Genomic DNA, 24,043 nt, shown 5'->3' on the forward strand with positions numbered 1-24,043 from the left:
TGTGGAGTCCCTTTGATTAGAATGGTTCTGTTTCTCTAAGAATCACTTCGGACCTCCAGTTTCATCCAATCGACTTTTTATTTAGAACGGCCCCTCCCACACTCCCCTCTCCTCCGTAAAAGGGTTCCCTCTCCTTCGTTTTACTGGACTTGCATGGGGTGGCAAGGTTCTGAATTGCAATTATTTGCTGCTCCCAGATAAATCCATTTTACTGATAGCATAGCTGCTGTTTTATTGTTTAGGTTAACACAATGTAAACTTAGTGTGAAAAGCATGGTGTGCCTTTCATACAACATAATAAATAATACTTTATTACTGAAAGATTGTTATCAAATGACTTTCCTGTCTCCCTTTTCTGCAAATTTGTCAAGTAATCAAAATGTATGTATTCAGCAACTCCATTTTCAGCTCATCTCACTGAAAGCAGAATCAGTCCCTCTGGGCAAATATGGACTTGCCAATCCTTTTTGACCATTTTTAACTTGGAGAAGGAGCTTTCTGTGGATGAAATCATGGCTGGGGCTGTTCAGAGCATTAATCACAGGCTGTGATGGCATTGGGACACTTTCTAATTATTTTGAAAGTAAATGTTAGGACAGTGAAAGCTGATGATGTTTTTGAGAGCAATTTTTCTGAAAAGAGTCGACTCTTCATACAAATCAGCCTTGTGAAGTTTTGAATTTAAATGCAAATCTACAGGTGACTTTTTTTTTTTTTTTTGTATTTTGGCTGTGCGCATGACATGCAGTTCTCAGGCAAAGGATCCAATCTGTGTCACAGCAGTGGCAACACCAGATCCTTAACCTGCTGAGTGACCAGGAAACTCCCAATATACACCGACATCTTAGTATTTCCTATAAATCGTGGAGCTCCTATAAGAAACTCATTCACGATTTGCATGTAATTCAAACACCTCTGTGTGCACTTTATCACTGTATCTTCAACCACATAAAAAAAGGAATTTTTTTTTTTTTGTATTTTGTCTTTTTAGGGCCACATCCGCAGCATATGGGAGGTTCCCAGGCTAGGGGTCTCATTGGAACTGTAGCCGCTGGCCTCCACCACAGCCACAGCAACACCAGATCCAAGCCGTGTCTGCGACCTACACTACAGCTCACGCCAACGCCGGATCCTTAACCCACTGAGTGAGGCCAGGGATCGAACCCACAACCTCATGGTTCCTAGTCGGATTCGTTTCTGCTGGACCACAACAGGAACTCCCAAAAAGTAATTTTTAAATTGTCATCCACATTAGTAATTGGTTTGTCAAAGTTTCACATGAAAATTGTGCTCTTTTCTGTGGAAGAGAGTGTTCCTTAACTTTCATTCTGGTTTTTTCCAAACCTGTGGGTTTTGCTTCGCAACACTGAAGTTTTTCAAAATAGAGATTCTAAACTGCTGGAATAATTCCAATCACTCGCTGACATGCTCTTCTGCAATGTCCACGTGTTTGCTTTTCTCAGACGAATTCACTGATACCATTTACTGCCCCAGCACCAGCAGTTTCCGCCCTGGAAGCATCCGTTAGGAGCTGCAGGGACTCTGTGGGGACAGAGGCACCCGCCACTCCGTTTGGGGCCTGGTTCTGCCCAGTGAGGAGCCCCTTTCTCCGCCCAGGGTTCCAACCTCTGACCACTGCTGCTGCTGCAGTGACTGGCCCCCAGCGTTGGCCCTGCCACATCCCACCCAGAGCCCCCCGTGAGAGGAGCTGGTTGCCCCCAGCCCATCACCACCTCATGCTCACGGTCCTGTCTCTGGAAGCCCCCGCACAGCCCGTCAGGCCCCCGGAAGACACAGGAGGCTGCCAGGCCCTCTCCCAGGGGGGCCTTCGGGACTAGCTCTCAGCCACCCAGGCAGCCACTGAGAGAGGAGGCTGGGGCCCACCCAGGCCGGGCAGGGGAGCCTGTGCAAGGGGTGATGGGGCAGCCACAGGAGGTGTGGGGGGGGGAGGGATTCTTCTCCCCCCACCCCGCCAGCTGGTGCAGGAAGACACTGCCTCCACGGCATCCCCAGGCCTGTCCTCGGGGTCCCTGCCCGCCCTTCTCAGCCAGAGGAGAGGGTGGGGCCTTGGGCTCTGGTCGGGGCTCCAGGAGCCCCAGAGGAGAGGGCTTCATAGCCTTAACGTGGAAGATTCCAGATCAGCTCTGGTCTCGGGGAGAAGAGGCTGGAGGCCCCTCCCAGCCTGGTAGGGACTGCAGTCAAGGCCCCAGGGGGTCGCCTGGCTGTGAGCACCTGCAGGACAGCTGCCCTGGTGGGACAGGAGCTGACCCTCTCCTCTGCAGCCTCGGGCCCCTGCCCTCACCCTCGGCTTCTGCCGGGGTCTCGGCCTCTGGGGCTGTGGGCGCCGGGGCGTGTCCAGGCACCCGCTCTGCAACCAGCCACCTCCGGTGTGCTCGGGACCGGCCGACTCACCCGGGGCCTTCAGCCCTCCCCCTCTCTCACCTTCGATTCTGATTCTGTAAAGAAGAGGCAAGAGGCCTGCTGGGAAGAGGGAGGAGGAGACCCCACCGCGGCCCGGCCTCAGCCTGCCTGCCCGTCACAAGCCTCTCAGGCCCAGGGAGGCGCAGGTCTCAGGGATGGTTTATTGACAAGTGGTTTCCGGGGAGGTGGGGGCCGGTCTGGTCCCTGCTCAGCTCCGGGAGGCCCCAGGGTCCAGCCAGGGCCCGTCCTCAGCAGCTGCTGCCCGCGCCTCGCAGGCCAGGCCCCTGTCCCCTGCAGCCCTCGGCAGGCATCTGGGTGACTCCGGGCCCAGGAGCTGGCTTTCCTCTCGGGGTGCGGTACTTGTTCTTCTGACGGTAGAGCAGGTTCTTCTGGAAAAGGCGAGGGAGGTGGCCGTGATACAGCAGGACAGCCAGGACCATCCCTGCAGGAGACCAAGTGTCACGCCAGAGGGCTCGCCGCAGCACAAGGCGACCGGGACGCTCACCTCCAGGCCCTGCACAGGACGGGGGCCTGCAGACCCAGACCAGGGGGCCCTTGCCTGGACAAGCCATCAGAACCACATGCACTTCAGGGCTGTCCTCTGGGGAGCCGGGCCCAGCACTCCCTGTACAGATGTCCGGAGTCTCCGCCTCAATTCCCGGGTTGCCTGGGCAAGGTGACCTGTCACCCTGTGGGGGTGGCTATTTTTGGGGGGTGGGACAGGACAGACGAGGGAAAGAGCAAGGGCGCTGAGGGTCAGGGCCGACCTGCCTCCCTCCCCAGGTTCTGCTCAGAACCCCGGGAGTGGAGGCCCCCCCCCCGGGCCGTCCAGGTCGGGGGGCGGCAGGAGAAGAAAGCGCCTTTCCTAGGCTGGTGTAAGTCTTTGAAGGAATGAAACTGCAGCATGTGGGCCTCACCAGCAGCTCTCGCAAAGGTCAGGGCACCCTGGCCAGGCCTGGCCTCCAGGGACACCTCCAGTCGCGGTGGCTCCGCAGAATGGCCCCCGTGCCCACATGTACCCACGCCCCTCTTGACGCACCTGCTTTCCTTCTCGGGCGGCCCCGCCCAGGGCAGCCCCTCCCCCGTCAGCGCCAGGGGGCGCGGCCTCCGGCCTCGCTGAACCCGACAAGGTCGGTGAACGGAGCGCACACCGTTTGGGCAAGGATTGCTCCCGGAGACTGCTCTCAAATGCCCGAAAGCGGTTTTGAGAACGGTGTCAGCCCACCAGGACGCGGGAGAGGAGGAGAGGGCAGCTCGCGGTCCGGAGCAGAAAAGCAAGCGGACGCCAGACGCCAGCGGAATCAGGGGAGCCGCCACCGCGACGCGGAGGCCGGGAAACAGCCCCTTTCTTTCCACGAGACGCCCCCAAAGTCTCAGCGGCCGGCAGCCCAGGCCCCGGAGGGGGGCTCACCGGGCGCCAGCCTGCGAGTCGGGACGGCGGGTCTGCGCGGGAAGCGCTCGCCCCAGGCCCCGCACGCCCGCCGGATGCCGCTGGAAAGACGTGTGCAGACCCGCCCGGACTCCGCCCCCGCCCCCGCGATGGAGGCCCCGCCCACCCGGGAAGGAAGTGGGCGTGGCAACCGGGTGTCGCCCCGCCCCTCTCCGCAGCCTTCCTAGGCGCCCTCGTTGCCCTGGCAGCTCTGGAGTGAGAGGCTGGGCTGGGTTGAACGGTGTCCCCCCAGATCCAGGTCATCCCTGGAACCTCCGAGTGTGAGTTTCCTTGAAAGGAGATGTCGGCGGATGTACGTCGTCAGGTCACGACGAGGCTGCGTGGGGGCGGGGTGGCCTCGGCCCAGGGGGACTGTTCTGTGAGAAGAGGCGGACCGACCCAGGGAATGGAGGGAGTGACCCCAGCCCAGGCAGCGCAGCACTGACGAGCACGGAGCCCAGGGGGTCATGGAGGGAGGCCCTCCCCTTCAGGCGGCAAGAACCCCACCCAGACGGGCGCCGCCCCCGGGGAACCCGGCAGGTGCTTTGCTGTGGGGCGCCGGCTGGGCCCGGGGCCAGGATGGGCCTTGGAATCCCAGGGGGAGGGTTCCATCCCCGCGCACCCCCCACGGCGGTCAAGTGGGGTCAGAGCCAAGACGCTTCAAGCGCCCAGGTCTGATGTCCCTGCTAGGACCCCTCTCAGGACCAGGGCACAGGGAGCCGAGGACACAACTCGGGGCTGCTGGAGGGAGGATGGGCCCAGGGGCTGCCTGGTCATCCGTACATCGCGGGGACGTTAACAGCGGGGACGCGGGGGCTACAAGTTGTGAAACTTATGTGCTTAGAGCACTGAGCGCAAGAAAAGCAGGGACCACCCCTCCCTCGGGACAGGCGGCCTCGGCTCGGGGCGGAGTTGACGCTGGTAGCACCACTTAGAGCCTGACGGCCTGCCGCCCCCAAGGGACCTTTGCCATCCCCGAGGACAGGACCGGAGGACATGGGCCGGAGGCGGCCGAGGAGCACGTCCAGTCCTCCCGTCCACAGGGAGGGCCAGGGTGGCCGCCGACACTGAGCGGTGCTGCGCAGCCCTCAAGCCCGTGATTTGGAGGCGGACACGGCTGAGCGCTCAGCTGCAAGAGAAGCTGCTGCCTGGCAGAGGGGACCCGGGCTTATCTTGGTGCATTTCCTAGGACGACACGCACCCAAGGCAGTGACACAATGGAAACGAAGTTACAACAGCGATATCTTTCCAGGGACGACAGAGGCCCCTCTTGTTTCTCTCCCCCTTCCCGCTGCCCCGGAGGCCGAGGCCGTGCTCCCTGCTGCTCCCCCGGTGCAGACAGACGTGGGAGGAGGCTTCCAGAGACACCCAATGACCCATCCGATAAGGGTGTGGGGAGCTCATTGGGGCCAAGGTCCTGCAAGCCGGTGCAGGAGAGGGCGGGACCCCCACCTGGGCCTCAGACCGCCCCCCACCCCCCTGGGGCCAGAATCCCAGGGGTCTTGTGGCTGGGGACAGTGGCCACGACCTCGCCCTGCAGCCGGCCCGCCGGTGGGCCTTTGCCACACCTCTGCTCAGACACACCTACTGGGAAGGAAGGGCCTCCGGTACGGCGAGCTGAGGGCAGCCCTCCAGCTTCGGGGGCTGCAAGGTGGCCTCCCCCATGGGAACTGGACACTGGGAGCCCCCCGGGTGGGCGCCGTCCCTGCCCGTCTGCTCAGCCCTCTCAGAGGGTCTGCCTCTCACCGTCCTACCGCCTTCCTTCCTGGCTCCAGCCCCCTCTGTGACAGTGGCCAAACCAAGATGGGCTGCTCATGCCCCTCCGCCAGGTGCTCAAAGACAGGAGCACGTGACTCCAGGCGCCTTTCCTGCGGGGCTATAGCTGCAGCCGAGGAAGAGTCCCCCCTGACCCCCGGCATCTACGTCACGGAGCCCATGGGGGCCCTGACCTGGCCTCTCCCCTCCCCTCAGGACCCCACGGCCAGGAAACGCCCGGGGACCAGCAGCCCCTGAATCGCCTCCCGCCACTTGAGCGGGACCCTGCGGGTGGGTGCCCCTGGAGTGCCTGCGTGTCATTCCTGTTCCGCAGGTGTGAGCTGCTGCCCAGGGCCTGCCTCGTCCACCTGCCCCCACGGACCCCTCTGCCCTTACCTGTGAGAGGGCCCAGCCAGTACACCTGGGCGTACTGCAGCAAGGTGTGCCCGGAGCAGTGGAAGGTGATGGAGGCGGCCAGGGCGGGGTTGAAGAAGGCAGCCGTGAGGGGCCCAGCTGTGGGAAGACGCACCCCTGCCTGCAGCCCCAGTTCCCGCTGGGACCCAACCCACCCTCGCATCCCCACCTCGGGCCCTATTGTACTGGGCTTCCGGGACCCAAGCCGGGAGCTGGGCTCGTTCATGCCCTCGTCCCTGCCCTTGTCCCTGTGGGGACATGCGGAGGAGGGCGGCGTCCCTCAGCCCCGGGCCGGGCTGACCACAGCCTGTGAGCAGGGCCAGAGCTGGGGCTCGGCCTGGGGGAGAGCCTGGGGCCGTGTCCACAGGGGCTGAGGGTCCCGGGAGGGCTTGGTCAGGACACTTGGCCTGGTGGGGGACAGACCCCAGACAAGGAAAAGAGGCATAAGAGAGCTGTCCCGGGGGGGGGGGGGAGCGGGGGACACGTGGGCCAAGCAGGTAGGTGACGCGGTCGGTAAGGAAGAAAAGACCGGCCTGGGCCCTCTAGGAGGGGAGACCGAGGATGTCAGAGCCTGGGCTCTGAAGCAACCCCACTGGCTGCCCCACCTGCCTTGGGTATAGACCTTCTGGGATAAACAGGAACAGCTGGTGGTGTGGACAGACCCAGATAGGAAGGATGGCCCTGACGGGCCTGGACTCCTAGCCCAGCACGCTGTGTCCCTCCCAGGGGGCCACCATCCCCACCAAGGACCCAGGAGTTGGCCACCCTGTCTCTGTGGCGCCTCAGCCAGCAGCCCCTCTCCCGGGCATCCACAAGTGCAGGTGTGTGGAGTGGCCCCGGGGCCCGGGGGTCCCGGGGGACAGACCGCCAAGCCTCACCTGTATAGGCCATGACAGTGACCAGCAGGGCCACAGCTGGCACCCTGTACACTGGATGACTGTTCTGGAAGCGGAGCAGCGTCAGGTGGAAGAAGAAGGCACAGGAGCCCTCCACCAGCGCACCGTGGGGCACGGCCGTGCGCAGGGCCGAGCTGCAGTGCGCCTCCATGAGGTGCTGCAGGACGTGCATGTCGCTGAGCTCCCAGGCCCAGAAGAGCCGCGTCAGGGCGCGGGCCACCTGCATGCCCAGCGCCTGGCCTGCCAGCTTCAGCAGGGTGCTGGGCAGAGAGGCCTCGGCCAGGAGGAACTCCTGCAAGGACACGGTGGGATTGGCCGAGGCCCCGTCCAAGGTCGCCCCGTGCGCCAGGAAGAGCAGGAAGAGCAGGGTCAGCAGCAGGTCCGGCCCGAAGCCCCCGGCCCAGGGGCCGATCTCCACCAGCATGCCCATCTCCAGGCAGCAGGCCCCCAACTGGGCAGCACCCACCACCTCCCGGGCAAAGTGGGCATAGGCACCCCCCGAGAGCAGGGCCTTGGCCACACGCCTGGCCGCCTGGCAGAGGGCGAAGGTGGCGCAGAAGAAGGAGAAGGACACGTTCAGACCGGCCATCGGCCCTGAGGCTCGGTGAGCCGGGCTGAGCAGGGGACCTGAGCTGACGTGTCAGGCGCTGGCTGCCCGGACCTCAGCCGGGGGCTCTGGGAGGGTCCACCTGGGCCGCTGGCCGTGGGAGCACCACACCTGCTCCGGCACCGCCAGCCCCGCCCCTCGGCCAGGCGTCCTCCTAGGGCAGGAGACATCAGAGCCACCAGGGCTCCGTGACTCACACCCAGGCACAGCCTGGCAGTTCCCTGAACCTGGGCCCTGTCCCCACCTGGGTGAGGGTCCCTGGCTCTGCCTGCCATCTGGCTCACCTGCCAGCAGTTCCCTCAGCGAAGGCAGCTGTGCACTGGGACCCAGTGTCCCCACACCAGGAAGCTGCGGGCGCCCCAGCAGCCATGCTCTGGACGCGCGGAAGCTGCACCTGCAGAGACGGGCCCGCCTGGCGTGCACTTCCTCTCTGCCTGGAGGGAGCGCACAGAGCGCATCCCTAAGAAGCTGCGAGTCAGCCCAGCTGAACGCTGCCTGGGAAGTTCAGGGCCTTCCTTCAGCTCCCGGCATGTGAGGACCTTGGAGGAGAGACCATCCGGGACAAGGGGGCGTCCCTGTGACTGCCTCGCAGCACCCCAGTCGCGCCCAGGGTGACCCCTTCCTGAAGGCCTGTCGCAGGGCCGTGGCTGTCAAGTCCAGAGGGACTGGGAGTCTGGGATCTGCTGGTGACTTTGTGCTGGACACTGGCTAGGCTGCAAGAACATAAGGCCTTACGTCATGGTCGCGGACGCCCCACAGTGACCCCATGACCGAAGGAGGAGCGGACGCCCAGGGAGGAGGAGTGGGCCTTGCTGAGGACATTGGGGCGGCTGCCTTGGATACCCTGGGCAACTCCTGGTGGACTGATCATTCCAGGCCAAGGGAACAGGCTGAGCGAGGCTCAGAGGCCACAGGGGAGGGGAGCTTGGCAGGGGACCCTGAGCCCCTCCCGCAGGCCTGTCCAGCAGCAGGGAGAGGGGGTCGGGCTGGGCAAGTAAGGGATCCCGGACAGGATGCTTCGGGGCGGGGGATGAGCTGGGGTTGGAGGGCACCTGCTGTTGAAGAGCCCAGTCGAGGAGTTCCCGCTGGCTCAGCGGGTCAGGACCCCGACAGAGTCTCTGTGAGGATGCGGGTTCGAACGCTGGCCTCACTCGGTGGGTTAAGGATCCGGAGTTGCCATGAGCCATGCTGCTGTGGCTGTGGCGTGGGCCTGCAACTGCAGCTCTGATTTGACCCCTAACCTGGAACCTTCCATATGCCACAGGCGTGGCCTTAAAAAGAAAAAAAAAAAAAAAAAAGGAAGAAGAAGAAAAGAAAACCCTAGTTGAGGTCTCTGGGACTTGGCTCTGTCACTGGCCATGCCCTGCAGGGCACAGCGGGACGGAGGGATCAGCAGGGCAGGCCGGCCCATGGAAGAAGAGTGCCACCTCCCGTGCCCCATGTCCCAACCCCCATCCCCTGCAGAAGGCCAGACAGAGCTGGGAAGGCGGGCTCCGAGCGCAGGGCTAAGGCCCGCGTCCAGATCCCTCAGGACACGGTACAGGGGACCCCCACCCCCCACCCCACCCGGTGCCCACCTGGAAGACCCCCAGGCCCTGCAGCAGCTGCTGGCCTCCCTCACAGCCCGTCCCTGTCCTGCCGTGCCCCACCTGCCCCTCAGTAGACCGCCAAGACCACCCCTCACCACGACACCCCCCTCCTCCCCAGGGAGCCGTCCCAAAGGTCCTGCTGTGCCCGCCACCGCCGGCAGGAGGGTGAGAGCCGGGCCCGGCCACCCTGGCCCCAGTCGGGCACCGCCTCCCAGGCAAGTCACAGCACATTTACTGGGGGCTCACACCCGCCATGGCGTCCTGTGCTCTTGCCACAAAACCAGTCTTGCTGCGCTGCAGGCCCTTCATCTGCCCCGGCCCCACCCCGTCAGGTCCCCTTGTTCTGATTCCCTCCCAGCACCTGGCGACCCAGACCCAGGGAGGGTGGGACCCAGCTCCTGGGACAAGGAGCTGATATTTTTAGCTGTCCTGGTACATGATTTGAGGTTCAGAACTTTCCCAGAGGTGGGAGCAGGGTGCGCTCAACCCCAGGAGGAAGGTCCCCGGGGCAGCCGTGGATCCCCCCGACCCAGACCTCGCCCTGAAAGGCGGCCAAGCCTCCAGACTCCGGCCTGGGGTGTGGGTGCCTGTCCTTGCCTCCTGCCGGGGCCCCACCCTCTCGGAGTCACGGGGAATGTTCTGGAAACCACAGGGACCTGGCAGCTGGGTGCACAGAAGCCGAGGATGAAAGAAATGTTTGCCTGCTGAGGTAGGAAGAAGTCGCTCTGGCTTAGGCATGAGTTAACCTGCTCTTATGCCGCCTGGGACAGCCTGGCTGCGGTCCACCTGCCTCGTCGTTAAAGGAAAGGGCGCATCGACCAGAGGGGACGCGGGCCCCCGTTAAAGGCCGATTTCCTCATCCTCCTGGGATGCTGCTGCTGGTGCTCCCTGGGTGACGAGACTCCCTTCCCGGGTGCAGAGGCCACACTGGACGCGCTGGACGTGCACAGGCTGCTTGTTTGTTTGAAACCTCTAAGGAACGCATCCCTGACTCATTTGTTCCGACAAGACAGGAACCTGTGCTGAAAACCCCGCTTCTCTGGGACCCAGAGACCTGGGAAGCTGCGCTCAGGACCGCAGCCTTCGGTTTGGTTTAAATAAAACTCAACTGTTTTCGACAACACGGGGTCTCCCTCCGGGCTCAGGCAGAGAAGGGCGCGTGCCGTTGGGGGGCTCTCCCCAGCTGTCCACCTGACCTGTCCAGCTCAGGTCAGAACACTCCAGAGCCCCCGCGGGAGCCCCGTGGTTACCCATCCTGAACAACCGGCGTGAGCTGAGTTATTTCTAGACAGGCTACCTTGCGTGTTCAGCTCACCCCTGAATGTGTGAGGCGCACCCATCGAAGCGCGAACCTCCGCCGTGGGACAGATGCGAACACCCAGGTCGCCCCTCCTTTCCTGGAAGGGACGTCTCTCCAGAAAGTCTCGGGTCCCTTGCCCGTCGACCCTGCCCCAGTCAGAGGGGTCTCGTTCCTGCTCCCCGTCACCACAGAGAGTCGCAAGGAACGGAGTCCGGGGCCACGGGGCCGAGTCGGGCTGCCTGCAGGCGGGGGCCGCCGGGGAGGTGGAGGGTCCTGTTCCTTGGTTGCTCCGGATGAACCCCAACTTGTTTGTCCACTTTTCTGATGATAAACACACATTTAGGTTCTTGTTCTTTTTCTCCACGAATGCAAGTGATCAGCGCGTACATATAGGTCCTTGCAGAGAAATGTTTTAATTTGGGGTGGGGGGTTAAATACCTACGGAATTTTTCCAGACCTCAGGGCAGATGAGTGTTTGTTTTTCTAAGGTGCAGTCATAGCTGCCCCCAAAGCGGTTGCCATTTTTGCCCCCAGGAGCGAGGGATGAGACGCGTGGTGTCTTTGAAGTTGGTGTTGTGAAGATTTTCATGCTTTTTTCCCTTTTTCAGCCGCACCCTCGGCATACGGAAGTCCCCAAGCCAGGGGCTGAATAATCCCAGCCGCGGCTGCAACCTACACTGCAGGTGCAGCCATGCTGCCTCCTTAACCCACGGTGCCTGGCCGGGGATGGAACCTGCAGCCCAGAGCTCCGGCGCCACCGCCAAGCCCGTTGAACCACAGCAGGACCTGCCTAGTCACCCTACTGCTTCCCTCTACCGCGGGACGTTTCCCTGACGACAGCTTGTGCCCTTCTTCCGTTCTGACCTGTGCGCGTTTTCTTTCTTGATTCTGCCCCGTCGACCTGGTCAGGCTCTCCACGGCCACGCTGAGTGGCGGGGGGGGGGGGGTGACAGAGGACATCTTTTGTCTTGTTTCCAGTCTTAAGCGTGAAGCATTCCCGTTTGGGTACACGTATGATGTCCACTGTAGATGTATTATAGGTATCCTTTATCAGGTTAAGGAAGTCATCTATTTAAAGTTTTAATGAGCAATGGATTGGGGTGGGGTTGTCTTTCTTTCTTTTTTGGTCTTTTCTAGGGCCACACTCTCAGCATACGGAGGTTCCCAGGCTAGGGGTTGTATTGGAGCTGCAGCTGCCGGCCTGCACCACAGCCACAGCCACACCAGATCCGAGCTGCATCTGCGACCTGCACCCCGGCTCACAGCCACGCCGGATCCTTAACCCACTGAGCAAGGCCAGGGGTACCAGCTGGATTCATTTCCACTGAGACACGAGGGAACTCTCTGTCAAATACTTTTCCTGTGTGAAGACATGATAATAATGATTTTTCTTTCATTAATTTAATATAACGAATTACGCTGACTGGTTTGTGAACCAAACTTGTATTCTCAGGAGAAACCCAACTTGGTCGTGAGGTATCAACCTTTTTTTTAAGTGCTGCTGCATTCAGTTTGGTAAAATGCTACTGAAGATTTTTGTTTCTACGTTGATGAAGGATATTGGCCTAGAGCTTTATTTTCTTATAACATCTTTGTCTGCATATGATACGGGGCAATGCCGACCACACAAAATGACTTGAGGTTGTCTGGACACGCGGCTGGCACACCTGCGGGTACCTGGAGGACACAGGCGGGTGCTCCCACAATAAACACCCTCTTGTACCTCTGACCCCTCGAGGCCCTCCCCTCCCTGCCTCGCCCCTGGGGAGGTGTGTGCTGTCTCCAGGCTGGGCTGGAGCCCCGGCCCTGCGGCTCCTTAAGGCCCGGCAAAAAGACCCGATGCAAAAACAAAGCCACAGCGGAGACCCACGGGTCTGGTGTTGCATAAAGAGCCATGTTTATTTCTTAACCGGACAGAGCCTCAAGTGCACACACGCGGTACAGGAGCCTAGAGCCTAACGCTTGGGTTTAGGACAGCAGGGAACTAGTCACAGCGGGATGGCAGTTACGGTGCAGGGGCTGGGTGTGCCACACAACCACATATGTACAAGCCACGGGGGAACTCGGGGGACGGCTGGCTGCAGGGAGCACGGGCCTGGGAAGAGGCCCCAGCCTCCTGTCTCTCCCGGGGAGTGCTTGGCCAGCCCCAGGGATAAAGGAGGGGGCCTCTGGGGTCCCTGGGCTGGAGAGAGCCGCCGAGGACCAGGGCAGCAGCCCACGCGTGTCTGTGACATCAGCCACAATAGGGGACCCTCCTCAAGCTCCCGGTCATGTCAGCCCCAGAGGTGCTGGCGTTGGGGGGTGGGGGGTGGGGCGGGACTGGCGGGAGACCTCCCCGCAGCCCTCCTGGGCGTGTGTGCGCGTGTGGGTTCAGTGACCGGAACGCTGGCGCCTTACGTTATGAACTCGGAGCGAGGAGGCCTTGGAACTTACGGGCATCTCAACACCCACGCTGGACACCAGCAGGGTGACACCAGGGTGGGGCCCGACAGCGGGGAGCCAGCGTCTCCCTCCCTGGGGCCCCTGCGGGCGGGCTCACCTCTCCCTGGAGGACAGCGCGCCCTCCCCGGGAGCACGATCCTCCCGCAAACACAACGAGGCTGCGGCCTGTGCGGCATCAAGCACTGAAACAAAAACGGCCCAAGACATGCCTTCGGGACCCTCCTTTCCCTCCTTGCTTGCGGGACACAGCACCTGGCTCTCCTGACGGCTCCCTACGACCCGAGGCCCCTCGGGGACTCCAGAGCAGCCGCCCACATCAGAGACGCGGAAGCCCAGTCCCACACCACCTCCCCCTGGCTGGGACGGCACCGGGCAGGAGAAGCAGCCTTCCCGACCCCTCGACGGGATTCTCTTCCCAGCAACTCCGTGTTTCTGGACTCAGAGCCAGGAGCTGGCGCTGAAGCAGGCCTGAGGGAGGAAGTGATGACGGGTAGGGGACATCAGGTGGCCCACACCTGGCTCCCGCTCGCTGCCCAGGCAGCATGAGGCTGAGAAGCAGCCCTGGAGGCCTCCATGGTCACGGAGGCTCCTGGATTTGGGGCGGCTTCCAGAAAGCCTCCCGAGGCCCCCTTCCCTCAGCCCCGCCCCCCTCAGCAGGTGCTCTGCAGGCTGGCTGGCCCCAGACACCTGTGCCCTGGGGGAGAGGGCCCACAGCTTCAGGCTGGCTGACCTGAGTGGGCCGTGGCCTAGGCCTGGCAGCTCTGCCTCCCCGCGTTTTGGACCTGCTGGTCTCAGAGTAACTCCCCCAACCTGCTTTCCCTCCCTGCCCTCCAGGCCATCGTAAAAGCCAGAGGGCGTGCTGGTTCCCAGGGTGCTGTCACCCCTACTCTCTGCGTCTCGGCCTGCACCCCAAGGGACACCCAGAGGGAGCACAGGCCTCCAGCTCTCCGCACAGTGTTTGATTTCAACCCAGAACAGGAACCCTTGCTGCTCTTAGGGGCCATGGTGGGGATGGGTCTTGGGCTGGGGCGCTATTTTCCTTGAGCTGCAGGAGGCCAGCTGTGCCATGGGGGTGGGTACAGGGCCCTGAAGACCCCAGGCCTGTGGTTTTTCTGAAGGGTTTATGGCCTGGGCACCGCACACAACAGACTCTCAGCCCGGGGCTGACTCCTGCCCCAGACATGGGTCGCACAGGGGACGAAATGGATATGTCACAAGAGGTCAGGATGGGACGCACGTGGCACTCTCAGACACACGAGGAAGCCCTCTGCTGACGCGACCCCAGCGCTGGCCGTGCTCACCTGACCCCAAGGGTCACATGTCTCGATGGGCCCCACGGAAACTCCTCTCGTGGGGCCGACAGGAGAGGTCACAGATTTCCTCCGGCGGTGGCCTAGAGCTCAGCCCCGTCTCGCTGCGGCTGGAGGGGCCGCGCCATGTGCCCCTCACTACCTGACCGTCACCCGCGACTGCCTCCAGAGCCAGCCTCCTGCCTCCGGCCAGCCAGGTGGGTCCTGCTGCTCTCCCTCCTGTTCCCACCAGGCCAGCCCCACAGCCCGGCATCTCCCCTCCCATGCGCTCCCCGGGGACGCTGCCAGTGTCATCTTGGACACGCGCATCTCAGGAGGCCGCTGTCCAGGTGACACGTGGACCCCACCTCCTGCTACAAGTAACGCACGCCGCCTTCTGGGCTCCTGGGACGTCGGGCGTCAGCCCCGACATGCGCACACACACCCCCCCCCGGGCCGGGGCCTGCCCGACGTGCAGCTGGGGAGAAGCCTCAGCTCCGGCCCGGGCAGGTGCACTTCCCGGGCTGCCAACCAGGAGGTGCCCAGCCTGTCCAGATGCCTCCTTGCCACGGTCCCCGAGGCGGCTGCCCCGACCCCGCCTGTGCCTCGGGTGTGGGAACAAATAGGGGCGGGGCCCCTGCGCCCTGCAGGTCTACGTGAGGGTTAGAAATAAATACTTATAAATAGAACACAGGCTTAGAGTTAACTTCTGAGGGGCTGTCTCAATGTCACTAACTAACGTATATTAATTAGAAGTCTGTCTATGCTTAAAAAAATATCAGCGGTGCCTCCGTGCCTGGCGCCCTCTAGCCTTCCGGGCGGCGCCCAGCTCTCCCCACCCAGGGCATGTTCTGGAAGAAAGGGCAACAAACACGGCCTCTGCTGGGAGCACGACGGGTCGTGTGGTAGGTCCCTGGCCAGCGGTGGGCTCGCAGGGCCCAGCGCGCCGTCCCCAGGAGGAGGGGGCGCCTGGGCTGTCCGGCGGGGGCAGGGCTGGGTGGCGGGTGACACGACAGATGGTGACGAGGACGGGGGAGCGGGGTCGGGCCTGCTGGCTGTCCCGGGAGGGCGCTGGCTCAGACCCGCATCTGGGCCGACCTCCTCCTGGAGAGCTTGGACCTGGGCGGGGTCGGGAGAGAAGTGGGGGTCAGGGTGGGCAGGAGGCGCCAGGATGCCGGCGTGAGGCGCAGCCTGGCCCCGCACCTGCTTCCCTCATCCACGCCCCCCCCCCAGAGACTTCATCTCCGCTTCCCGTCCGTGTGACCCGGAGGGAGCAGCCGCCCCCGCCCCCGCCCCGCCCCGGCTCCTTTACCGAGTCCCTGCCGGCCCCCAGCCTGACCACCGGCGGGCGGGAGCTCCCCCCACACGGGCCCCCTGGTGGGCCCAGTCCTGAAAGTGCCAGGGACCCATACACGTCGTGGGGCGCAGCTGCCTGAGGACGGGCACGCGGGTGGTCGGTCAGGAAGGGCCCCGACCCCCCGCGGGAGGCGCTCACCGTATGGTCCCGGCCAGGAGGGGGTTGAAGGCGTACAGCCAGTCGTGCATGTCCTTGTCGCTGTTGGCCTGCAGCAGGATCCCACGGTGCTCCGTGCACACGGCAAACGTGTTGGGGGTCTGCAAAGGGGGCGCCGTGAGGAGCCAGCCACCCTCAGCGCTCAGCTCCTGCCGTCGCCACCCCAGAGGGACTGGGCAGGACGGGAGGCGGCCGCCCGGGGACCATCGGGGGCTGGGAAGCAGGAGCAAAGACCCGCAGGAAGGGCAGAGCTGCGCCAGCCTCCCCGCCCTGAGCCCTTCCAGAGCCTCTGAGCTACGACCCCCCGTCTCGTCTCTTCCCCGTGGCCGTGCCCCAGGGCTGCCCTGTCACGGCTCTGTGTCCCAGAGGGATGCGTCAACTCCTGAGCCAAGGTCCCTGCCCATGGGACCCTGGCTCAGCTGCTTGGTCCAGACGTGTCGTCCAGGCCCCAGGAATCCTGGCATCTTCTCTCAAGGCCAGGCCCGCAGCATGGCAGGCTGAGCTCACACGGCCTGCTCCCCCGACAGGGAGTCAGTGCCCGGTGGGCCCTGTGGCCACCCGCCAGGAGGAGTCGGGGCTCCTCGTGCACATGTCCTGGGCCATCGCCGGCTTAGAGAGGAGCAGAAGCAAAGCCAGGAGGGCAGGAGTCTGGGCTCTTGAGCCCACTGCCCTGCCAGCCCTCCGGGGCTTGGTGACGCCTACGGCAGGCACCAGGGTAAGGACTGTGTGGTCAGCCGTCCAACAGGAGGCGGCTGTGCCTGCCCCACCCATCGCCGCTGGGCACCGGGGCCAGGAGCCCCGGGGGTGGGCAGAGTGACCCTGGGACACGAGGGGCAGAGGGACGGTGAGGCCGACCCCGATGTCCTCGATCAGGACAGACCGGCCTGGACGGCCCGGGGGGGGGCAGCGGGCGGCCACAGGGCCCGCAGAGGAGGACCCGCTCCCGCCCGCTCCGGCCCCAGGGGCCCCGCAGCCGTGCCCGCACCTTGAGCATGGCCTGCTGGTCCTCGCTGTACTCGACCTGGGCCGTGGACAGGTTGAGCACAAACCTCTCCACGGCGTCCTTGTCGCTGTTGTACATGTAGGCGTAGGGCCGCCGTACCACCACGAAGCGCTTGGCCCAGCCGGCCGTGTGCGGCTCCAGGAAGTGCAGGTACCCCTTCTTGGAGACGATCGGGCTGGGGGGACATCCGAACCCCGTGTCCGCAGCTGCCCACCAGGTCCCCAGCCGGGGCCCCCAGCCCTAGCTCTGGTCCTCCTCCTGCCCTTCTCCACGCCTGCCCTACCTCTGGGGGGTGGCACCTGCTTGACCCCCTGGCGCGGAGCTCCCCCGCTCTAGGTCGGGGGCGGCCTGCCTGTCCTTGCAGGGGCGGGACCCCACGCACCTGACCCGGATCTCCTGGATGTCGGGGACCAGCAGGCGTGGGGTCTCCTTGTCGGCCTCTGATGCCCCCCGGGCAGGGAAGGGGAGCTTCTTCGAATCTGCCTCCGGCAGGGGCTCGGGCTCGGGGCTGGCCGGCCGGGAGCAGGGCTGCGGGGTCCTGGGAGAGCGGAGGGAAGCCGCTGCACTCCTGCCTGGAGGCTCCTCGCCAGCCCGGGAGCCACCTTTACTGGCCTCCCCACGGCCAGCGTCACCCCCGAGCTGCTGCGGGCACCCTTCTCAGTCTGCCCGCCATGCCCGCCTGATCCTAGGATGGCGCCGTGCAGGCAGGTGGGATCCTATGCAACGCGGCACCTTCTCCCTTCGGGCGTCCTGACACCCCCCCCCCCGCCCCCCTGCCCACCCCGGGAAAGCCGCACCAGCCTCCGTCTCCAAAATTCAGCTGAAGCCGACTCGACTCTCAGGGACGGTCTGCATGGAGGGAGCTGTCGGTCCGCGGCAGCCGCCAGGCCCAGAGTGACCAGCCTGGTGGCCAAGGAGGCCCAGCGCAGGACGCTGCCCAGAGGGCTTGATGCCTTTTACTTTGCTTTGCTTTTTAAGGCCGCCCCCGCGGCACCTGAGGGTTCCCAGGCCCAGGGTCAAATTGAAGCTGTAGCCACCAGCCTACACTACGGCCACAGCAACGCGGGATCTGAGGACCTACGTCCTCACTGATGCCGGGCAGATTTGTTTCCACTGAGCCACGACAGGAATTCTTTTTCTTTCAAGAAGAAAATCTGGGGAGTTCCCATCGTGGCGCAGTGGTTAACGAATCCAACTAGGAACCACGAGGTTGCGGGTTCGGTCCCTGCCCTTGCTCAGTGGGTTAAGGATCCGGCGTTGCCGTGAGCTGTGGTGTCGCAGATGCGGCTCGGATCTGGCGTGGTTGTGACTGTGGTGTAGGCTGGCGGCTCCAGCTCCGATGAGACCCCTAGCCTGGGAACCTCCATATGCCGTGGGTGCGGCCCTAGAAAAGGCAAAAAGAAAAAAAAAGAAGAAGAAGAAAATTTGGGGCTAAAATCTGATGGGTCAGGCAGGAGTGGTGTCTGCAACGCTGGGAGGCGATGTCAGGCGGGTTTAAGGGCTCTGGGCCCAGCTTTGCCCTGTTTGCCCCACTAAGTGCTGCCCGTGAAAAGGGCTTTTTGTTTCGTGTTTTGGTTTCATTCCTGACTTCCCAGTAAGTCTACGCTCTAGCAGAAAATGACCTCAGGCGAGGCCCCCCCAGCCTGGCCGGGCAGAACCTTCGCCCCGGCCCTGGCCTAGATGTCTGCGGCCGTCTGGCGCTCTGTGCCAGTCACGGTCCTGGCCGCTGGTCAGCTCGCGGGGGGGAAGCTCCTCCAGGAGCCGGGAGCTCACTTACCTCAGGTCAGGGGCTCCGTACCGCCCTTCGACCAGGGAGGGGCAGGTGGAGGAGGGGGTGAGTGTGGCCGCCCCCAGAGGGGACATGGACGGGTCCCGCAGCAGGGTCACAGACATCTCGGAGAGCTGTGGAGGAGAGCGAGCCCTTGGGGGGCAGTCTCGGGGCCCTCTGTGGGAGGGGACACCCCTGCAGCGGCTCCTCTGTTTACGTTTTACCTCCCGTTCAGGGTGCCCCCAACTCCAGCTGCCAGCCAGACCCTCTTCCCAGGCTCCCGCCCTGGCCCAGCCCCGGCGAGCCCCCGGCCCGGCCTGCCAGGACCGCAGGCTCTACCTGCCTAAGGGGCGACTCGAGGCTCTGAGCCCCAAAGACGGCGGGAGGACCGCCGGGTGGGGGCGGGAAGGTGGCATCTCTGAGCCCCGACTTTGGGATGTGCCGCCTGACAACCCCGGCACAGGGAGGGAGAGGGAGAGACCAGCGCAGAGGACAAGGGCGGGTCAGCGCGAGGACCGGCGATGGGCCGGGGAGCCGGGAGGGAGGTCTGGTCGCGGCTGGAACCAGGTTGGCGCTCTGGGCCTGACGCAGTGCAGGGCCGGCCTCCAGGGCTCCACGGGGGTCAGCACAAGAGCTGGCCCAGCTTAGGGACGGGTACAGGGCTGCAGGGCCAGGATGGCTGCCCAGGGGAAAGAAGGAGGCTCGGCCAGCCCAGGACAGAGGCAGCGGGGGTGAGGGCCGGGCCGGGCAGGGGCCCGGGAAGAGAGTGGGAGCCCGGGAGGGCGCCAAGAGGACCCAGCTGGCCCCTGGCTGCCCGCCCTGCACGGACCCCAGCCCCTTGGCCCTGAGGCACCCCTCTAGCTGAGAGGCAGGCTCCAAGCAAACCCTTATTGCCCACTCTTGGTGCCAAGGGCCCCTGTGGGCCCCGCCCACCTTGCTCTCGCTGGCGCTGATGCAGACGTGGCCGTGGGTGTACTCTCTGTTGAAGGAGTGGGTGAGGAGCCGTAAGCACTGCGGGAGAGCAAACGCCTGGTCAGGAGCCTCCCAGGACCTGGCTCGGTCACTGCCTGAGGGCCTGGGCGCCCTGGGTCAAGGTGGGCACACCTGCACACCTCTCCAGGGATGGAGCCGTGGAGGAAGCCTCCTCGAGCAGTCTGGGGCCTGGATGCGGGGGCAGCAGCGTCCAAGTGCAAGAGGCCCCCCTGCCAGCACACAGGGCTGTAGGTGCTGAGCTCCCCATTAGCACAGGTACTCAGGAGAGGGGAGGTCACTGCTTGAGACAGCAGATTGTAAAAGGTCCCCAGTTCCAATGTGGGTTGGTGGGGGGGGGGGACAGGGTCAAGGTGATTCTACGGATTGTCCTTCTCCCAGGCCCCGGCGGCCCTGAAGGGTCACTGGCACCAGTACTGCCCACCTGCCACCCACCTTGACAGCCAGCTCCCGCTGCCTCTCGTTGGGAGCCTCCAGGGACGACGGCCGGCCCTCAGCCGCAAGCGGGGAGGAGGCGCTGGACGAGCTGTGGGCCTCAGAGTCCTCGCTGGAGGCGGGGGACAGGGCCTCGGGGCCGGGCCGCTGCGCCGTCTCCAGCTTCTCCCGCAGCAACAGGTAGTGCCTGGTCTTCTCCACCTGCGCCGCAGAGCACGCGGCTTCACCTCCGCGCCCGCTGGGGCAGGGCGGCCTCTCGGAGCACCGGTCAGGCCGCCCCGCGTGTGCGCCCCGGAGCCCACAGACCGGCTCGAGTGCCCAGTGAGCAGACGGACAGAGTGTTCCCGCGCCCACTTCCTGGGGGGCCGTGTGCCTGCGGCCTTGGTCTCTCGGGGAGGGCCCAGAAGAGGGACGTGGGTTCGCGCGTCCACCTCCCCCCCGCGCCCCGGGCCAGGGGTCAGTGCCCAGCGGCAGGACACTGGCTGCCCCGCCAGGAACCACAGAAGGGCCTCAGCCCTGCCCCGCCCCCCCTTTCTTCCCAGGTCTCCTCTCGTCCCTGCGACACGCCCGAGAGTCGCGCTCAAGGGTACACCTCCCGTTCCAGGCCGGTGGCCGTTTGTCCTGTGCCCTGAGCCCTGCGACGGGCGGTCGTGCCGTCTGCGCTCACCTCCTGCAGGAGACTCAGCTTCTCCAGCTCCCACTGGTGGTCCAGGATGAGGCTGTCGCTCCGCGGCCTCCAGCCCGCCAGGTTCTCCTCGCCGCGCACATAGGCCACAGAGGTATCCAGCACCCGCCTGCGGCGCCGCTGTGTCCCTGGAGGGACCCGGGGACACGCTCTACCGGTGGGCTGACCCCCCCCAACGGGGGCGGGCCCACCCGGCCCCCAGAACCAGAGGTCACAGCCGTCCCTGCCACCCCCCTGCCGCCTGTCTGGGCCGCACTGTCCTACAGCCCCCCAGTGACTCCAGAGGGAACATCGGGGCCCCAGGTGAGAGACCTTCCCGAATGGCAGGTTGGCCAAGGTCACCCAAGTGACCCCGGGGACTCGGTCCCTGGTTCCAAGAAAGTGCCCCCGCCATCCCCACGCAGAGACAGCAGGACAGATACCCACCTGGGCTGCCTGCATCGGCCACGTGGCACAGGCTGAGCTCGTACACGCCCGTCACGCGGTTGCTGCAGGGAGGGTTGGGGACACCGTCACCGGGCAGGGTGACAGACGGGCCCTGACTCTCACCACCTCAAATGCACACTGAGCACGAGGCCCACGGCGCCCCAGGCCACGAGACAGTCCATGTGCAGAGCCCATCCCAGACACCTGTCAGGCCTCCTTTCTCTTGGGACCCCTGGTTCTTCCAAGGGCCCCCCTCTAATCTGCTGGCGGAGAGGGGCCCACGCTCCCCAGATGACCTCATGGATGACAGAATCCTGGCAGCCCAAGGCCATGGGGTCCTGACCCCCACACCCCTTCCTCCCAGCTGTGCCCAGAGTGGCCGGGAGGCAGGGCCCACCGGACAGTGGGGGGGGGCCTCACTGAAGGTGAAGGTGACCCTCGGTGGTCCCGGCTGCTGGGGCAGGGCACCTTCCTCACGGCCTCGATGACCCCCCCGCCCCCGGAGCGTGAGTGGTCAGAGTGCAAGAAGGGACAGCTGGTCCTGGTGTCCGGCTCCCCAGGTGGCACAAGCGCCCCAGAGGCACAGGCTCAGCCCACGTTCTTCCAGAAGCGCAGTCCAGAGGCCCCCTTCCCAACCAGCTGTTTCCCCAGCTTCTCCCACCATGTGGGGTGCGCGGTCCCGGTAGCACAGAGCCCTGTGGCCCCAAGACCTGCCCCCAGGACCCCCGGCCCTCCTGCTGCACCCCTGCAGGCAGACCCTGGCTCTCTCATGCCCCCGAGCGTGACATCACTGTCCCCACAAGGGCCCAGTGGCCTCCACTGATGACCTGAGTGAGACAGACCCGGGAGCCGGGGCCTCTCGCGGGGCCAGCCCGCGACAGGCTGCTCCCCCGCCCACCCGGGCAGCCTCACCTCTCCGAGGCCCGCAGGCTCCCACTGCCGAACAGGTTGCGGATGGAGCGTGAGGCCGGCAGCTTGGCGTCGCGGGAGTAGAAGACCATGCAGAAGTCCTTGGTGACGATGGCTGGCTGCGTGCAGTTCTCCATCTGCAGAGCGCGCGAGGTGGGGCTCGGACGTAAGGCCAGGCCAGGCCACCTGCCCCAGGCACCCCCGGCCCCTCTCCTCCGGGCACCACGGGAGTCACAGCACCCACGGGACCTCCCTGGGCCCTGGGGCAGCCCCAGGCCCAGGTGGGGCCTCTACTCCTGGCTTGAGCCAAATCCTGCGGTAAGAGCCGGCACAGCGCTGCCGGGGGCCAGATGTCTGTGCAGGGGGGCCCTCGGCATCCCAGACCCGGGCCTCAGCTGCCTCGCCGTGGCATCGGGGCCACATGCTCCCCGTGTGAGCATCTGACTCAACCCTGTCTGTGCACCCATGTTTTAACTCTGAAAACAAAATGCCCCAGGAAACTACAGCACAGCGAGGGAGGGGCTGCCTTAGCCCGATCTTTTGTCTTCCTGAGTCCCAGGGTGACTGCCGACAAAGCTGACGTGTCCTGGGTCTGTCGAGGCGGGGCCCTGCTGGTGTTCGCTCGGCGTGAACAAACCTCATCCGTGGGGCAGCCCCTGGGGCTGCATTACAGCCGGAGTTAACCAGGCTCTGGGGGGGGGGGTGGGCTGGGTGCCCTGCCTCCTCCGTCCCGCTGACGCTGCCAACACTGAACCCCCAATTCTTGACAACTGTGCACAGCCAGGAGCATACAGGCCCCCAGCCTCTTGTGCTGTGAATGGAGAGCATAGCCCGAGACCCCTGGGGATGGGGAAGGGGAGGCTTCTACTTTTGTGTTGCCTGAAACAGAGAGGCAATGTCTGGTGGTGCTGCAGCCACCTTGGAACCCCAAGGACAAACCCATACACTAAAGATCGCAGAGCTGGTTAACTGCGAGCCATTAAAAGTACATGGATTCATCTCAGGGACTTAAGAAGCCCCCCGAGAAGGTAGGAGGCACCCTCACTGCCCCTTGGCAAGCAGCGGAGGCCTGGGGGCAGGAGACAGGGGCGCAGCGCCCTGGGCACAGGTCTCTTGCCTCGATGTAAGCAGAGAGGGTCATGTAAATCTTCTCTCGGTACGGGGTGACCCGGTTCAGCAGCAGAGAGTTGTGCATGGAGCTGTCCCACGCAGCCTCAAACTGGTAAAAGGTCCTGGAAGGAAGCAGAGACCAGGTAGAAGACAACGGCGTGTGGGCGGCTCTCGGCAGGATGGGGACATGCAGAGGGACAGACACAGGCGCGTGGGCCACCCACAGGGAGGGCCACTGTGGCTGCACGTCCAGAAGCCCAGGTGTCGGTGTCCCGGGAGGACGGGCCTCTCCTAACTCAGGACCAGGCCGGGCGGGGCACTCCGGATGCCAGCCCAGGCTGAGCCCAGAGCTCTCAGCTCCGCGCTGGGTGGGGGGTGGGGGTGTCAGCCCGAAGCTCTGGAGCCGAGGCGGGGACAGGGGGCTGGGGAAGGAGAGGCAGGAGGAGGAGGAAGGAGGAAGGAGGCCGTGACAGCGAGGAGGGGATGGGAGCAGAGGGGAAGGGAGAAGGGAAGCCGTGGGAAGGGGCGGCCGGCTCCGCCCAGCCTTGACCTGAGCGAGGAGGCGGCCGGTCCCTCCCGGGACCCGAAGGGAGCATGCCCAGCCTTGCCGAAACCCTCCATGGCCATCCCTCCACCAACCGACGGGGCCTCGGAGGAGGATGCTGAGGCGGAAACCCAGGTGGCCCCTCGCAGACAGTGTGGCCTTGCACCACGTAGCACAGAGCCGGCAATGGGGGCTCCTCTCTGTCCCAGCCTCTGACCCGGAAAGGAATGACCAGCGTGTGAGCCAGTGGCCTAGAAACCCCTCCGAGGGCAGCTCGGGGCAGTCCCGGGGGCCGGGGTGTCGGTGCCACGGCGACTCGATGGCCTCCACTCCAGGGCAGCATCTCCCGCTACGCGACCATCTGGCGGCAGAGCCTAGACTCTGGCCTCAGGCTGGGCGCGCGCCTTGAGGACGCCACGTCCGAGCTGGGAACCGGCCTCCATCCCGCGCGGCCGCTCCGCGTGCCCCGGCGGCCCCAGCCTCCCCTGGTTTCCACCCGAGCACCCTCACCCGGACAC

The 24,043-nt window shown here is 64.5% G+C and overlaps 2 protein-coding genes across 10 annotated transcripts in view; both read right to left on the minus strand.

The window, feature by feature from the left end:
• Positions 1 to 2,482: 2,482 nt before the first annotated feature.
• Positions 2,483 to 7,713, minus strand: LOC125123710 (aquaporin-12-like). 2 transcript variants are annotated; one of them, XM_047773971.1, is made up of 3 exons: positions 6,898 to 7,713; positions 6,002 to 6,118; positions 2,483 to 2,863 (listed from the first exon to the last, which is right to left on the minus strand). In XM_047773971.1, the coding sequence occupies exons 1-3, from the start codon at positions 7,502 to 7,504 to the stop codon at positions 2,670 to 2,672; spliced, it is 918 nt and encodes a 305-aa protein (XP_047629927.1). In that variant the 5' UTR covers positions 7,505 to 7,713; the 3' UTR covers positions 2,483 to 2,669. The 2 variants fall into 2 exon arrangements, 1 of the variants encoding a protein (XP_047629927.1); XR_007134124.1 differs by lacking the exons at positions 6,002 to 6,118; positions 6,898 to 7,713 and adding an exon at positions 3,461 to 3,946 and having other exon boundaries at positions 2,803 to 2,863.
• Positions 7,714 to 12,284: 4,571 nt separating this feature from the next.
• Positions 12,285 to 24,043, minus strand: part of KIF1A (kinesin family member 1A) — an 85,355-nt gene continuing 73,596 nt past the window's right edge. For all 8 annotated transcript variants that reach the window (XM_047773978.1, XM_047773976.1, XM_047773975.1 and 5 more), the window contains 11 exons: positions 22,989 to 23,103; positions 21,875 to 22,008; positions 20,963 to 21,024; positions 20,519 to 20,664; positions 19,852 to 20,052; positions 19,360 to 19,437; positions 18,436 to 18,560; positions 17,041 to 17,196; positions 16,641 to 16,833; positions 15,638 to 15,756; positions 12,285 to 15,261 (listed from right to left, as the gene is read on the minus strand). In XM_047773978.1, the coding sequence (XP_047629934.1) occupies positions 15,219 to 15,261; positions 15,638 to 15,756; positions 16,641 to 16,833; positions 17,041 to 17,196; positions 18,436 to 18,560; positions 19,360 to 19,437; positions 19,852 to 20,052; positions 20,519 to 20,664; positions 20,963 to 21,024; positions 21,875 to 22,008; positions 22,989 to 23,103 (1,372 nt within the window). In that variant the 3' untranslated portion in view covers positions 12,285 to 15,218. The remainder of the gene's footprint in view (positions 15,262 to 15,637; positions 15,757 to 16,640; positions 16,834 to 17,040; positions 17,197 to 18,435; positions 18,561 to 19,359; positions 19,438 to 19,851; positions 20,053 to 20,518; positions 20,665 to 20,962; positions 21,025 to 21,874; positions 22,009 to 22,988; positions 23,104 to 24,043) is intronic.

This window comes from Phacochoerus africanus, chromosome 3, assembly GCF_016906955.1.
Source record: "Phacochoerus africanus isolate WHEZ1 chromosome 3, ROS_Pafr_v1, whole genome shotgun sequence".
Classification (NCBI taxonomy): Eukaryota; Metazoa; Chordata; class Mammalia; order Artiodactyla; family Suidae; genus Phacochoerus; species Phacochoerus africanus.